The following is a 17,555-nucleotide window of genomic DNA, read 5'->3' as shown; positions in this document are numbered from 1 at the left end:
CCTTAGTGGGCTGGTGGGACAGCCCAAAAAGCCCTATGCGCAGGAGAAAGAAAAATCCAAGAGAAAAAAGGGAAGTGGGAAAGTGGAGAAGGACTCTACCTTCCAATCCTAGTTGGACTAGGATTGGAAGGGGAGGACTTCCCCCCTTGGTTCGGCCGACCCCCTTGGGGCTCCTTGAGCCCCAAGGCAAGGCCCCTCCCCTCCCACCTATATATACGGAGGTTTTAGGGCTGATTTGAGACAATTTTTCCACGGCAGCCCGACCACATACCTCCACGGTTTTTCCTCTAGATCGCGAATCTGCGGAGCTTGGGCGGAGCCCTGCTGAGATTAGTTCACGACCAACCTCCGGAGTGCCGTCATGCTGCCGGAGAACTCATCTACCTCTCCGTCTCTCTTGTTGTATCAAGAAGTCCGAAATCATCGTCGAGCTGTACGTGTGTTGAACGCGGAGGTGCCGTCCGTTCGGCACTAGATCGGGGCAGATCGTGGGACGGTTCGTGGGGCTGATCGAGGGACATGAGGACGTTCCACTACATCAACCGCGTTTATTAACACTTCCGTTGTGCGATCTACAAGGGTACATAGATCGGAAATCCCCTCTCGTAGATGGACATCACCATGATAGGTCTTCTTGTGCATAGGAAAATTTTTGTTTCCCATGCGACGTTCCCCAACATTGTTTTGATATGATACATGTAGGTGATATGGGTAAATCATATGCATATAGTGGATGTCGAAGGAATTATGGTATGCTATTTTTTTACAAATGTTGAATAACTGAATGAATCATGTTCACAAATATTTTTACATAATGAATTATGCAAAATGAATGAATGGATGAATTATGCAAAATGAATGAATGAATGGATTATGCTCATGCAAAATGAATGAATGAATGAATGGATTATGCCATGCAAAATGAATGAATGAATTATGCTTATGCTATTTTAATTTGTTTACAAATGTTGAAAAGGATACATCTGCGGTCATTTATATTGGTTGAATATGATATGAATGTTTGTTGAATACATGAGAATTGATGAAAATGATATGATGCATGTGTTCGTTGTGTATGACATGTTCTTTGCAAAACAAGGAGGCCCCCTCTTGCGAACAACATAGGCATTAAGTACTTCATGCTTTATGCTGCGTTCAAGAAGGGTCATCGTACCCGTTTCATAGGGAATGGAGTTGTAATTACTACGAACCAAATATTGAACCTAAGCTTTTGAATTGATGAAAATTAGTTTATAATTATTTACGTCTATATTTTGACAGATGCTCCCGCCACTGCGGATGAGGGGTCACACGAAGGCCATTGAGATGCAGTATGATGAGCGCTACATGACATACTTCAGGAGAGCTTGACTATTGGTTTTCATGCTGCAGTTCAAGCGTCTGCCACCGACGCTCGTCCACTCAGCTCTCACAACTTTGGTGGACCAGTGGCGGCCTAAGACGCACACTTTCCATCTCCCATGTGGTGAGATGACGGTGATCCTCGAGGATTAGGGGATGATCACGGCCATATCGATTGAGGGCCATGCTCTCACTGCGCAAGGATAGGGTGAAGATGTAGATGGGCAAAGCCAATTCGTTCTACAAGGTCTTCACCAACGAGCTTGACGCTCTAACACTTACAAGGTATACGAACTAGCTTACTAATATTTTTGACGCCACTTTCACGGGAGCTTACAACTTTTTTGTACTAGGTTAACTAGTGGTCGGATGATGAATGATAGTGGGGATTCTAGCTGAACTTGATGTGCCAACATGACAAGCTTCTTTGGCGGTGCATTGTGCTCATGATTTGTGTGTACGCCATCGAGTATCACTTGCCACAGCACATGGCCGCGCAATTTGGTAAGATGCAACATACCCGACCGGCCTTGCCCAACGACACCGGTGGCTCTTACCTACACTGGTGAGTGCATTGTTTCTATTGTTGTGTTTTTGTTTTATTTGACGTTTTTATAATGTTTTACATTGTTTCCTGTGCTTTGCAGGAAGAGCAAGCAACGTTGTCAGTCGATCACAGACTGGGGAGAGGAGCATGAAAAATACGCGCATGTGTGTAACGAGAGGAAGTATCGCAAAGACGGGGAGAGGAAAATGCTTGACTGGAATGACTACGCGCATCACATGCGGTGATACGACGATGGCTTGAAGAACCGTCTGAGGCCCCAGTTGACGACAACAGAAGTTGAATCACTGTATGAGGACGACTCTATGGATGAAGCCTACCATGACAACATCACAGGAATACAAGGCAAACTTAGGGAGTATGGACCCCTCATGAACAGAGTGGTAAGTTGCGTTCATTTGTTTTGAACCGACGGTTGGATGAAATGTACTTTAGACGGTATGACTCACTTATTCTTTTGCACACTTCAGAGCTGAACAATAGCATTTCTGATGGCTCGGATGCACTAGGTTCTATCCCTCGGACCCGAGATTCCGAGAACAAGTTGAGGGAAACGGTGAATGTAACATTTAGCCTCCTAGACTTACCTTATTTAGTATGTTCTTGTTTATTTGTAATTATAAACTTGATTAATATTATCTTCTTGTTTCATTATTATTGCAACAATTCGTGAACCGTTGTCGCAAGCTGGTGGGCCTGCTTAGGTGCACTAGCTTTGTTGATGCTCATGCTCCTGAAGGCCTGATGCGTACCCTTGCTTCATCGAACGATACTACCTCGTCATCCAAGTTGGTTGAGGAGAATTAGGAGGAGGATGATGACGAGGAAGACGACGACGAGGAGCAAGGAGGATAAGAAGAGGAAGAGGAAGGAGATGATGAGGAGGAGTACGATAATGATGACCGACCTTTACCAACTCAGGCAACCCAGGACAAAAAGAGGGGGGGGGGGGCAATCGAAGAAGGATTGGGCAAGTCCATCACCGTTTCGGATACCGCGTCCTCGTCCCCGCAATAAGAAAGTTGACGAGACTCGTTCAAAGAACAACGAGGATCGTACCTCCAAGGGGGGAAGGAAGAGCAAGTGAAGTGGTTGCCGTTGAACTACTCGCTTAGTTAAACTATTTGATATTCGTGTTGGCTCCGTCGAACTATTTGATATTTGTTGAACTATTTGTTATTTGATACATGGAACCATTTGCTTCTTATTTTTAGTTGTTGAACTATCATTCATATCGAGGTGTGATGCATATTTTTTGTTTTCAATACAATACTATTGCTGGAAAAAATTATGAACTAAAACATACAAGTTTTGTGCAAAAAAATGCACTCTGAGCACACCCTACCGCTGGTAGGGTGTGTAACCCTACCATGATCTTTGAGAGATTCCAGGTTCCGGCACTTTTGTACTCGCAACAGCCGCCCTACCGCCAAAGGCCTTGACGGTAGGTTCTTACATCCTACTGCCACAAGCCCTGGCGGTAGGGCCTACGCCACGTCAGCCTTGGGTCGTCGGTTGACGATTGTTGTCGTTCAACCTACCGCCAGGGGTACTCGCGGTGGGCTATGCAACCCTATCAATAGCCACCACGGCGGTAGAAATAGGTTTAATTCTAAAAAGATCAAACCGGGGTCAGGTCTCGTTGAACTACCCACAAAGGATTGAAACATGAACTTTGGCCTCACCTAGCATGTAACATGCATGAGGAGAGGTACATCTCAACATATAATCATGCAATAGCTGCCTTAACTTGCAAGCATGCCTCAAAACTCCCACTCTATTATGCTATTTTTATTTATTAGATATTTTATAACTATATACAATAATAATCAAATTATACAATAGTACCATGGACGAGAAACGGTGTCATATAGTATGGGTAACGTACAAAGGTCAACCACATACACGGTGTAATAATATTCATTTATATATTTGTTTATTAGTTTTTCTTGATATATATCTGAATTTTTCTTGCTGATCTTTGTTCGTGTTTTCTTTTATTCTCTTGTTTTTTCAAGATTTTTTTACTTTTAGTTTTTCCACTTTTGTCTTTTAAAAAACATTGTATGCACGAAAATTTCTAAAAATACATGACACATTTAAAAAATTGTGAACTTCTAAACTTTCTTGATGATTTTTCAAAATCCAAGAACAACTTTTATTCTCAAACTTCTTTATATTCGTGAATAATGTTTAAATTTATAATATTTTATTTGAGAACTTTTCATAATTAGTGAAAAGTTTTCAATACATTATGAATATTTTTTAAATACATAAAATTGGTTAAAAATAGATAATAAGTAGAAAGGAAAGGATAAACTAAAATGAAAACAGAGAAATAAAAATTGAAAATAACCCATCAAAAACCAAAAATAACTAAACAGAAAAAAGTCGACAACAAAAAATTTCTACCAGGCCTAATCCATGGATCACAACCCAGTGTGAGTTGGTGTCCATTTGTCGCAATCAGCTACAAATAGAATTGGCCGGCAAATAATTTTTTGATTGTTCTGTGTCCCCTAGCCTATATCACGCATGCTAGGCGAATGGGTTGAGTAGAGAACATCATAGGACATACTTGAACCGGGAGCTTCTATGCAGCGCTGCAGGCCTCTGTTAACGAACCGACGCCTGCAGCGTCGCTGGCATGGTCCGGCCCACTATCGTGTTGTTCAGTTTTTTAGCTGTTTTTTTTTCTGTTGATCCAGTAGAAAAAAATTTTAATATCTCTTAAAAAAGGTCCATTAGTTTTGAAAAAATGCATAAATTTATAAAAAAGTTCATTGAAATTGAAAGGCAGTTCATCCAATTTGATGAAGTACTTACTACCCGCTTGTGCCAAGAGGCCCTGGGTTCAAACCAGCCTTTTTGCATTGCACTGTAGCAGGGGTAAGATTGGGTTTCTATAATCCCTTCTCAGACCCCACCTTGTATGGGAGCTTCTATGCACTGGGTCTGTCCTTTCCATTCAATTTGGAAAAAATTAATTAAATTTTGAAAAAGAATATTAAATTTGATTTTTTTTAAAACTTAATGTATTTTTAAAAAAATTCATTGAACAGAAAAAAGTTCATAAATCTTAAAACATTTCATCAATTTTTTTAAAAAGCATCCACTTTCAAAACGTATTCATCAAAATTCAAAAAAGTTCATCAATACTCAGAAAAGTTCATAAAATTTTAATACTTTAGAAAAGGTTCATCAATTTTCATAGAAAATTTCATAAATATTAAAAAAAAAAGATTTCATCAATATTTTAAAAGGTTCATAGAAATTTTCAAAAAAAAAAACATAAACCGGCGCCTAGCCGGGTCAACCCATTTATGAATGCGACCGACGTCAGTTAAAAAAATACACGTTAACTCGCACTTGTGGTGCCAAATAGGAATGCTCTTGGAACCTACAATGTGTGAGATCGACCAAGAGTCCAGACATATAACGACGAGACCACTCGTCGTCAAAGGTTAACTTTGACAAATCTATAACCCTCATCCCCGAAAAGGCTATACACCGCAAAGTACAAGATTAGAGTCGCTATTCCTAGCATAGAACGAGGAACACAAGGTGTCGTGGTTTTGTCACGGCGGATGTCCTCGTGAGAGAACTTAGGTGTGAGGCCATCGCAGCTATGTGGCGGTTTGACAGGGGTTGGTCGTAATCGAGAGACGCGGATTTACCCAGGTTCGGCCCCTTCGATGGAGGTAAAAGCCTACGCTCTGGTTGTGTTTCATTGATGAAGATGATGATCTTGATTACAAGGGTGCAGACTCGCCAACTCTAATCTCGTGGGTGTCTAATCTATCTATCTCATGATTTGTCTTGTCTAGACCTAAGTTGTGAATATTCTATTGAGACGTCTAAAAAAATTTCTCCCTCTTGGGGCGCCGTACCCCTCCTTATATAGATGGAAGGGGTAGGTTTACATGTAAAGTCCTACTAGGAGTAGGAATAGGATTATTCTCTCTTGAATCCTAATCCGGGTCTTGTTTTCTTTGTGAGGGAGTCTCTCCTCTTCTTGGGCCTTTTCTTGTGAGCCGACCCTCTTGACCTCTCTATGAGCCGCCTTATGCCAGGGTGCACGCCGGATCTTGGGCCTTCATCATTTATCTAAGGCGCATGTGGGGTCAAGTATGAGTCGCTAGTGAGTCACCAAATCCTCGACGGATCATACTTCAAGGCGGGTTACACTGCGGGGTATAACCCCGACACAAGGTAAAACATGTGTGCGCTCCGTGAGGTCTCTGGGCCATTTACTCTCGGACGTGCAACACACGTGACAATGGATCGGAGTAATTTCAATTTACAAGTTTTGTTTAATATATTTGTACTTGTATACAATAAAAATAACTAAATTTTAAAATATTATAAAATGAAGATTAAAAATATGGAAACAGGAATCACCTGTATTATTTTTTAAATGGGGATGGCATTTAAATATATTTTTCTCGAATTTCCAAAGATGTTCGCAAAATTTAGAATGTGACAAAAAAAATTCCAATGAATATATGCATTTAAAGGTCATGTAATTTTTTGTCCATGATTTTGAAGAACTTCATTATTTAAAAATATATATGTAACGATTGTTTTTAAATCATCATGGATTTTTCAAATCATACAAACCTTTAGGAAAATTAAAATTAAATAGAAATGGAAAATGAGGTAATACATGAAAGTTGGTCATGGCATGGCGCACAAAAAATGAAATAATAAAATCCACATCTGAAAACCATAAAAAACATTGGTAAGGAAAACGGCCCAGTAGGCTTGCCCAAGAGCACTATATTGGGTACATGTGTACTCGCTATTTTCTGGGATTTAACCTGCGAGAGATAAGCCACGCTAGGCTCTCGCGTCCCCAGCATGGGTCGTGGCTCAGTAACCATGTTTTTCTGTGGGTTGTTCGTTTATTTTCAAGGGGTTCATTTTCTATTGTTTTCTCAAGTTTATCTGGAATATTTTTTTATTTTCCCTTTTATGTTTTCCAATTTGTTTTTATTTTTTACATGTTCCACTGGTCAGAAAATGTAAAAATGTGTAACCTATTTTGATATTTTTAAAGAATGTGTGATTTTTTTTCAAAAGCATAATTTGAAATATCATAACACTTTAATAAATTTACATAAACAACTTTAGATTTTTAACTTATTTTATAATTTCATGATCCCTTTTCAAAATTGTATGAACATTATTTAGTACTTTAAAAGTTTAGAAAGTGTCATGATTGACTTTTCAATGGATGAAAACCATTTTGAATTATAAAAATTATTTGAAATGTGCGAACAATTTTTAGTTTACATATACTCCTTCCGTCCAGAGTTACTTGTCGTGAAAATGGATGAAAATAAATGTATTTAAAACTAAAATACGTCTAGATGCATCCATTACTCCAGTAAGTATTTCCGGACGAAGGGAGTAATATTTTTAAAGAAAGGCTTGAACAAAAATAAGAATAAAGACTTTAATTCAAAATAAATTGGGATAGCGTACCCATAGGATTTATAAATCAACTCATGATTCTAGCCCATGGATGACAAGGTGCCACGCACATGTCAATTGCTAGTTCTTTGGTGGAATATGCTCAAACTATCTCGGACGATGTTGGACAAGCTTTTCTTCTATCGATGCTACCATAACTCTATCTCGTATATCATTATTTCAGACTTGATAATTTTGTGTGTGGCCACACGTCCATCTTAACATACGCATATCCGCTACACCTATCTGTTACACATGTCATCGTTTTATCGGTAAACACTCAATATCATACAACATTGCAGGTTGCCACAATGTACATTCTGCTAGAAAAAGGCTTGAACGCTTCTCAAGATACATGAATAATTTCTGATAATGTGCAAATATTTATAATTCAATTATGATTTAAAAAATTGTGAACAATTTTTAAAATTTTCGGAACATGTTTCAGAAAACGCTGGTGTACTTTCTATTTACATGAACATTTTCAAAATTATGTGTCACTTTTATTTTTAAGAAAAAGTCATCATGGCTAGCTTTATTGAAAGTTAAACAGAAACTAGATCGTGCACAAGACTGGAAACAAGATAGGCCGGAGGCTCGTCTGTCCTGTTGATAGAAAACTTATCACAGTAACTATAGTTAGGTAGCACATGCGCTTGATTACATGAACGAAGAAAATGTTTAATATTGATCTTTCCAATTAGCGAAGCCACGTCCACACATTTTGCAAAAATTGCTGCCGCAATGTCACACCATCTTGACACTTCTCGTTACGTAAATACATGAACAGTTTTTTGTAACTGATACGGACAAACATTAACATATTTTATTCAAAATACACTACTTCCAACCAAGCAATCAGCTTGGTAAGCTACCATCAAAAATTGCAATTAAAAAAAAATACACTACTTCCTCCTATCCATATTAATTGTTGCTGGTTTAGCACAATGGTTCAGAAGGAGTAATAAAAGAAATCCTAGCCTTAAGTAAAAAGTTACCTGAAATACAGTAATATGTATGAGCAGAGAAAATGAACAAAAAGTGACATAAACGGAAAAGATAGAAAAGAAACAGCACTACTTTTTGGTGCCAGCCCAAGTGAGGCGTGCGCGTGGGTGAGGCCGCGCGCGCTAGACACCCTCTTCGTGCACGGACAGCACGAGAACACCTGCACGGCACGTCGACACATGCACGGCTGTACCCCTTCCTTCTCTCGATCAAGTTGGATATGTTCGGATGCTTCTTCTTTGTGCTAGCACCTTCGTGTCGTCACTCGTCACCGATGGCCATTTCCCAAGGACACCAGCCACGTACGTACGCTCCTGGCGAGGTTGCTACTGGTGCAGTTCAACATCTTACGCACGCACGCCTATTAATACCGCGCGCGTGTGCGTGTGCGTGTGCTCTACCATTCTCAAGCTGTGATCGCACGGTGCTCACAAGCGAAGCTCTGCCTTGTTTTGAACCATGGCAACCCTGGGTGCTGCAGCAACAGTGTGCGTCCCTGCCACCGGCGTCAGGCGCATGCCGACGTTCACTGCCGCGGCGGCGCCGACCAGGACCTCCCTGAAGCGACCGACGACGAGCGGCGGGAGGCTGTCGACGAGGTTCAGAACGGCGGCGGCGGCCCACAAGGTGAAGCTCGTCGGGCCCGACGGCGCGGAGACGGAGCTGGAGGTGGCCGAGGACGCCTACATCCTGGACGCGGCGGAGGAGGCCGGCGTGGAGCTGCCCTACTCGTGCCGGGCCGGGTCCTGCTCGACGTGCGCGGGGAAGCTGGAGTCCGGCGAGGTGGACCAGTCGGAGGGGTCGTTCCTGGACGACGCGCAGATGGCCGAGGGGTACGTGCTCACCTGCGTCGCCTACCCCCGGGCGGACTGCGTCATCTACACCCACAAGGAAGAGGAGGTGCACTAGCTTAGCTAGACCAATTCGTGCCGGAGTTTTCGTGTCGAGTCCGATAGTTTGTGCCTTGCACAAGTATATGCTGATGTGTAGTGGAGTAGTATCGTCATGTACGCTGTATGATTTGTGTGCTCAGGCTGAATGGCTTATCTTCAGTTTCGCTATCCTTCTCTACTAATTTAAAGAGGTATACTCCTTCTGTAGTACATCGAAGACAGTTTGGCCGAGTGGTCTAAGGCGCCAGATTTAGGCTCTGGTCCGAAAGGGCGTGGGTTCAAATCCCACAGCTGTCATTTTTTTATGTAAGATGTTTGCCTCGAAAATACCCTGTTTATCCCTGCGCTCAACAGCCAACGCTTCCCTGCCCTTTTTGAAGAATACATTTGTTTATGTATTGCATTAATATCTACAAGTCATTTTTTGCTATGTAAAGTTGCATGTTTTCTCAAAATACCCTGTTTATCCCTGCGCTCAACACCCAACACTCTCCTACCCTTTTTGAAGAATACATTTTGTTTATGTATTCCATTCATATTTACAAGTTAATTTTTGCTATGTAAAGTTGCATGTTTTTTCAAAAAAGTTGCATGTTTTCTCAAAATACCCTGTTTATCCCTGCGCTCAACAGCCAACACTCTCCTACCCTTTTTGAAGAATACATTTGTTTATGTATTCCATTCATATTTACAAGTTAATTTTTGCTATGTAAAGTTGCATGTTTTCTCAAAATACCCTGTTAATCCCTGCGCTCAACAGCCAACACTCTCCTACCCTTTTTGAAGAATACATTTGTTTATGTATTCCATTCATATTTACAAGTTAATTTTTGCTATGTAAAGTTGCATGTTTTCTCAAAATGTTATTACAACTGGTATTTTTTAAGATGTTTGCCTCGAAAATACCCTGTTTATCTCTACGCTCAACAGCCAACACTCCCTGTCATTTTTGAAAAATACATTTGTTTATGTATTGCATTCATATTTACAAGTCAAATTTTACAATGTAAAAGTTGCATCTTAACTCAAAATGTTATTAAAACCGGTATTTTTTTTAAATGTTCTCTAAAAAACAATTTTTTTCAGGTCAAAATACCACAGTCCTATTATTTCTGTAAAATATTCTTACACCAAAAATTGTTAAAAATAATACTAGATCGTAATTGCAAAAATCATGAAAGCACCATGTTATCTTCAAAGCAATCTTGACAACAACAACTATGTATTTTCAAACAAATTGTTGACGACAACAATCAAATTGATTATGCTTCGAATCAAATTTCCCAAGGTACACTTGTATGTTTCATTCAAAATATTACTTACACATACTAGTGTTTTTCTTTCTCAAAGAAGTGTACTCGCCAGAAAAAAAATCAAACAGATAACGTTTTCTACAACATATTCTTTACAACAATAGTGTTTCAATTTAGGACCATCAACATAATTACGACAATCAAGAAAGCTCAATGTTATCTTCAAAATATTATTTAATAACAATTTTTCTTCTTCTGTGAATGTGGACAATTAGGTTTTGTTCAATAAATAGTTCGGAACAACAATCGAATTTATTAATGTACCGCATTTACATACACAAGTAAAAATACTCAGTGTTCTCATGTACTTGCTATGTATCTAAATAATTGTAGTTGGGGAGAATTAGTTTTATTCAGTTCACAATGCACTCTCCAAATATAAGTATTTAGGAACGGAGGAAGATGTTTTATTCAGAATGGTTTACACCAAAATATCATAGAAGAGCAAAACACAAATCAGCATATCGTCCATCACGCAGCACAGCGGTGGTGACATCCGCTCCTCCTTCACGCGTCGTCTGATTTGGATGCCGCAGTTGCACGGGACGGGGTAGAGGGGGAAGTAGGGAGGGAAAGGAGGCACCCGCCTTCACCCGTCGATGAGGAGGCAAATGCGGCTCTGCCTTGACGCGGTGGAGAAGAGGTTTCAGACCGTGGTTGTGGAGGAGGGAGCATCGGAGCATCAGCACCATCTACACTTTGTACTCATTCGACATGATCACGGCGTCTAGGAGGACAGGCGCTACTACTGCTGCCACGCCTTTTCCTTCTCATCGCTGGAGGAAGTGACGATCTCCTCCTTTATGAAGATAAACATTTATCATGAACAAGAAAATATGATAATAACATATTTATTACTGCCCTTAGGGCATATTTCCATCATTAAGCTCCCACCAATCAATTGGGTTGGATGACGAAAATGAAGAATGGACAAGACACAAGCCATCACGCCAAGATATAACCGACAAGTCATGTGAAACAAGTGGGAGAAGGCAAGGGCCTCCCGTGATGCCGCGACAACAAAAATGTCCTACACATGGACGGGTATTTTTTGGATGAGGGGAAACAAGAAAGAGGAGATGTATAAGCTCATGTTGAATGCGCGAAATAAGAGGGTGGAATGGGACTACAAGAGAGAAAAGAAAAAGGTGGAAATTGAGAGGGAGATGATCGAATTGGAGAAGCATGAGGCGGCGATCAAATGGGAGTTGAAAAATGCCAAGACATTTGGAGAGATGCGAAGATCATGTTGGCACACAAATGCCTCTTGGATGAGCAAGCAAAGAAGTGGATTGCGAACAAAAAAAAAAGAAGATCAGCAATCATAATGAGTACGAGGCAGCGAGGGCGGCTACGAAAGCAGCGACGCATGCAACAAAGATGCACGCGGAGCATGCGACCCGGATGCAAGTGGAGTTGGACATAATGATGGCTTCGGAGCAGGCGGCATGGATGGCGTCCGGTGAATGATTCGGCCAGCCATTTAGCGGCTAATCGGACATTAATTTCATTTTGACATGTCTGAATTGTTGAACTGTAATTTGTTTTGCTTTTTTTAAACTGTTTAATTCAGATAATTTGTATCGCACTCCATCTGTTCTTAAATATAAGTCTTTTTAGAGGTTTCACTAGGGAACTACATACGGATGTATATAGACATACTTTATAGTACAGATTCATTCATTTTCCTCCGTACATAGTTCCTTAGTGATTTTTTTTAAAAGATTTATATTTAGAAACGGAAGGGGTATAATTGATGTGCATGGATTTAAGGTTTCACATTTGATATGTGTGGATGTACGGCAGCCGCCCATACAAGGGGCAGTCCAACGTTGTGAGCGGACACGTCCGCAAGCGTATATAAAGTCGGATTTGTCAAGTCATGTTGTATATGCTCTAAGTCTCAAGCATGGTTAATAATACATTCAAGAATCGGCTATAAGGAGTTGCCATGTCATATAGAGTCAATCTAATAGGTGACATATACAATAGTAAATTTTAGATGTGTACTACTAGTAGTTGACCGACCTTACAATCTCACAAAGTGTGTTGGGTCTCGTGTTGCAGTTGGCTACTCACGAAGAGTCCACTTCTCTTCTCTCTTCTCTCTTCTCCAACTAAGTAAGAATATAATATTCTAATCCTTATAGCCTGCTTATGTCACCTCTTACCAAAAGAGTGTTCACGCACACACAAGAGGCTACCGAAAAGACACTCTTAGATTTCACGCACAACAACTACAGGACAACTCCCAGCTCAGATCGGATCGCCTCCGCCTCCGCCCGCCTCCCAGCTCAGATCGGATCGCCTCCGCCTCCGCCCGCGCCCTTGGGCGAGAGCTCCGTCACGCAGCCTCCCGCCCGGCCGCCCGCCCCCGTACCGCACCGCCACCGGACCCCCTCTCCGCCCCCTCCGCTTCGCCTCTGCCGGAGGGGACGCCGATGAAGCCGCGCGCGCCCCGTGGATGGCGGCAGCGGGGCCCCTTGCGTCGGCCCTCGGGCTCTAACGGCGGCGCCCCGCGTCAGCGGTTGCGGGATCCGGTGTGATCTCGCCAATCGGCGGCGGCGGAGGGCGGATCCGGGGCTCCATGGCCGGATCTGGCGGGGCACTCGGCCCTGGTGGTAGGGAGCGGCTGCGCTGGTCGGCTGGGCACGAGCAGTGTCCAGGGCGCGCGGTGCAGTGGCCTTGGCTGGGGGTCGTGATGGTGCGTGGCAGCCATGCTCAGCGGTCGGTGGCGGTGGATATCCAACGTAGCTCCGGGAGAAATCCTTGTTCCGGTCTTCATCGGAGCCGCGACGGCGACGCCCGCGGGTGCCGCTATCTTTCTTGGAAGTGTAGTTGTGGAGGTGTGTTGTTCCCCTTCGTCGGCCACTGCCCGCACCGCCACCTGCGTCCCCCAGGTCCTGATCTGTGGGCCTCTCTCCTGCGGATTTTTCGCGGTGCCGGCGTGGTTGCCTGGGCGCTTCCTGCGGGTGAAGCCGATGGAGGAGATTCGGATTGGGGGAAACCCCTTGGTTGGCCCAGGCCGGCCGCGCCGACGACGATGCTCAAGGGCGCCGTTATTCTTTTTGGAGACGTCGATATACATCTGCTCCTCTGCTCCCCTTCCTTGCCTCTTGGGTGAAAACCCTAACTCCGGTGGGCGGCGGCGGCGTCCTTGACGTCGTGACCTTCCTGAAGGCGTCGCCTTGAGGGCTGAGTGGTGGTGGGCACTGTGTGGGTCCTGAACGGTTGCTGGTGGTGGGCACTGCTTCGGGGGAAACCCTAGAATCTGGTCTTCCAGATCGGACGATGGCCGTACTGCGGTGCCATTTCTCTCTTGGGAGCATCGTTTGTGGAGCAGCGCTGGCAGACTGAGGCAGGAGGTTGAGCGGCTTCGTCTTGCACGGAATTTTGGTGGAGCTGTCAAGTCATGCCTGGCCGACAGGTGCTACGCTGAGTCATGCCTGGTTGGCAGGTGCTAAGCACGACAGATCTCCTCGAGTCTTCGCATCTGGACGGATGAGCGCAGGGCGGTGGCGCCGTTGGGCGCCGTGGTGGCGTCGACGGATGATTGGACTGGCAAGGATGATGCGGATCTCTTTCTTGAAGATGGGTCAGTGGTTCGAGGATGATGGCGGCTGGTAAAACGTGTGTGTGAGGTGTGCGTTTTACGTGTGCTGCACCGGCTGTTGTTCCCGATACGTTATGTGGATGGATTGGAAACAACACCGGTCTTAGATATGTGGAGTGAGAGCACTCCACATTATCGAGTTTGTAGGTGTGAGTGGTGGCTTTGGGTGGATTGATATATATTCTTGTTAGACTTTGTGGAATAATTAATAATAAGATGGTTGCATGCATCGATTGATGCAGAGGCCGGGGGTTTAACCTCCTTCTCTCTAAAAAAAAAAAGAGTGTTCTTCAATCTACAAAAATATTTTCGCCATCTGGGGCTTCCTACCAACTGTTCGTTGCATGAGCTATGTTATCAGGCTACATAAGATATTGCCTAACTCTAACATGATTGGGAGATAGCAAGACATGATTGACTCAAAACCACTAGGCGTCCCCCGTGGCCACGTTGACAAACAAGGCAGAGCGATCAAACCTACCATCTCCCCAGTCAGGACGACGTTGATATCCTCCAAACTCCGGCCGACTATCACCGCGTATACGGTAATCGAGTCAACAACTCTACACTCTACACCATGTAGGGAAGGTGAAGTCGCACCCGCACGAACCAGAGACGGTGAAAGCCAAGTTCACACACGCATTAATCGTGTCTGTTAATCGGCCATTACCCGAGTGAACCTTCCCCGCAGGCCGCAGCGGTGGGGATCCGCCGCCGCCGCCGGCGTCGGTCCCGGCTGCGGCTGCTAAACCGGGACGGGACCCACGAGCCAGGTAGGCAAGCGGAGGTACCTGTCGGCACCCGTGGACCTTTACTGCTAGCCTGCTAGGATAAACGGGAACGACGTGGAAGCGTTGACGAACAGGCCAGCGTCTAGTCGGCAGGGCCCCGCTCCGACGTGGCGGCGTAATGGCGCACGTGCGGCGCGGCGGCGTTCCCCGTCGCCGGCCCGCATTGATCCGGTCATTTTCTGGACGCGCAGAATCACTCCCCTGATCTTATCCTTTGACTGTCATGTGTCTAATCTCCTGCCGGTTTCAGCTAATCTTGGGCTGTTGGCCCCGTGATTCTGAAGTAACCATGGTACGTGGGTTGTTGGTGGCAGCCAAGGTGCTTTTAGTTGTTGTATTATGGAACGAGTGACTTAATTTACACTGCGATGAGCTTTGATCCATTCGTCTTTCTTGAGCTTTTGAGCGGTGCTAGATCGTGCTTGGGCTTCTGTCGGCGTAAACGAAAAGCGATGCAGCTTTTCCCGTTTGAGATGCAGCCTGTGTCGGCTGTCAGATGTTAACTCTGTAGTGCACGAGGGCAGGTATAATGCATAGCCTTAAGGATGCCCCATATGTTATGTATGATGAAATGTTAGAAAAAAATATGTTCGCATAAGGATCTTTTGCAGGAAGCTGGTGCTAAGAGAGAAAATGTGTGATTCAGTGTAAAAAGCTGAAAAAAATAAAGTGGAAAGTAGTAGATATGCATGCGTATTAGAATTTTTATTTTTATTTTTTAATGAGGCATCAGCTTGCATTCAAGAGAGAAAGGCGATATAAATGTCTCAAATTACTTTTCAATATGGGACATCTGTATTTATATGCCATCATTATGCATGTCCTAGGACACGCCGATACGTCAGCAAAATGAACAACTGATGTGCAACAAGGAAAACAAGGTGCAGAACATTTTCTATAAAATACAAAAAGGATGAGCACTTTGCAAACGTATGAACCGAAGACTGGATGAGGAAAACAAGAGATGTACGTAAGACAGACTGAGAAAGAAAAAGAACAAAAGATCTCAGATTTGGTTGTTAATACATAAGAAATGTGTCATATTTTTATAGAAGAAACTAATAAAGTATAAGAAACTATAATTCGCTGCAAATAACAAATGTAGTACGAACTCTCGCCCCACCGCTACAATTACAAACTCAACGCAAAAGCCTACCCTAAACCAATCATCTAACCATGTCACAACAAATGTTGGTCACCTCGAGCGCAACAACTTGTATCGGAATTTCCTTGCCGACGCACTTCCCATCCTTGGATGCCTAAGAGGAAATGGCGGGTAGATAGCAGGATTCGGTCGATCTTGAGAAACCAATCGTTTTGGATTCACAAATGGTTGCGTACATAGCGTCCACGAATATCAACACGGATAGTGGCAAGCACCGGAGAACGGCAAGATAGAACCTACAAGACAAGTCTTCACATGCGATGATGTCAACAAAGTAACGACACCACACCTTGCTCATAGCCTATCCTGCAACGGAACAAGGCTTTCACCCGGAGACTGCAAGCCGTCGGGAAGGGGAGATCCCCACACCTGAGTGACGCCTCCAAGAAGGAAAATGACACCCATGGGCTATGTCACAGCCAACTCGACCGATGATGAGCAGGATTTCCATTTGAACCGTCACACACATCCCACCCCTATCAACAGATCGTAGCAAATTCTCGGGGTTAGACCGCCGCTGTCATAGCACATCGCCATTCTGAGCAAACCACCGTGGAACACCGACCCCTCGCACGACTGAGAGCACGCCAACCATCAACCAGCATATGCACTGTCGAAGAACCACATCTCCAACTTCAATTCATACTGAGTCTTCAGCGCCGCCCACATCTGCTAGCACCATGGGCGTGGTCTGGCCACACCACCACCTAGCGACCTACCTTGACACTGCTGCAACCCACGGCTCGATGCTACTTATAAGTTGCGTTGGGTTTTTTCTCAAAGAGGTCGGGAAATGCAACACAGTAGAGATAAGTGATAATCAAGGTTATCGAACTAATAGGAGAACCACACAAACGCTCGTTGTTAGTACCTACACACAAAGAACAAAACACTTACACCCGACACGGGCATGAGGGTTGTCAAGCCACTTGAACCCGTTCCTTGGAAGGATTAAGTAGTGATAGATGGATAATATAAATATAAAAAGTAAATGCAAATAATAAAAGGCAGCGAGGTATTTTCATTGTTTGGTATTTATACTAAAATAGACCCTCGGGCCATAGTGTTTTCTAGAGGCTTCTCTCTCAAAGATAGCATACAATGGGTAAACAAATTACTTTTGGACAATTGATAGAATAACACAAAGTTATGAAATAATTATTCATGGCAATGATCATCTATATAGGCATCACATCAATAAGAAAGTGAACTGACACCTTCCTGCATCTACTAATATTACTTCACTCATCGACCGCTATTAAGCATGTATCTAGAGTATTAAGTATGAAATAGAGTAATGCTTCGAGCAAGATGACATGATGTAGATAAAGTAAACTCAAGCAATATAAATAAACCCGATCATTTTATCC

General features: G+C 43.5%; 1 protein-coding gene and 1 non-coding gene across 2 annotated transcripts; both read left to right on the top strand.

Moving 5' to 3' along the window:
- The first annotated feature begins 8,793 nt into the window (after positions 1-8,793).
- LOC123440501 (ferredoxin, root R-B1-like) lies at positions 8,794-9,529 on the top strand. The gene has a single exon (XM_045117066.1). It carries the CDS (start codon positions 8,870-8,872, stop codon positions 9,317-9,319), a length of 450 nt encoding a protein of 149 aa, XP_044973001.1. The 5' UTR covers positions 8,794-8,869; the 3' UTR covers positions 9,320-9,529.
- TRNAL-UAG lies at positions 9,521-9,600 on the top strand. Its single transcript has one exon. It is a non-coding gene; the product is annotated as a tRNA-Leu (tRNA).
- The last annotated feature ends 7,955 nt before the right edge of the window (positions 9,601-17,555 follow it).

This window comes from Hordeum vulgare, chromosome 3H, assembly GCF_904849725.1.
Source record: "Hordeum vulgare subsp. vulgare chromosome 3H, MorexV3_pseudomolecules_assembly, whole genome shotgun sequence".
NCBI lineage: Eukaryota > Viridiplantae > Streptophyta > Magnoliopsida > Poales > Poaceae > Hordeum > Hordeum vulgare.
The sequence above is the reverse complement of the archived record's forward strand: the minus strand, read 5'-3'. Positions and strand labels throughout refer to the sequence as shown.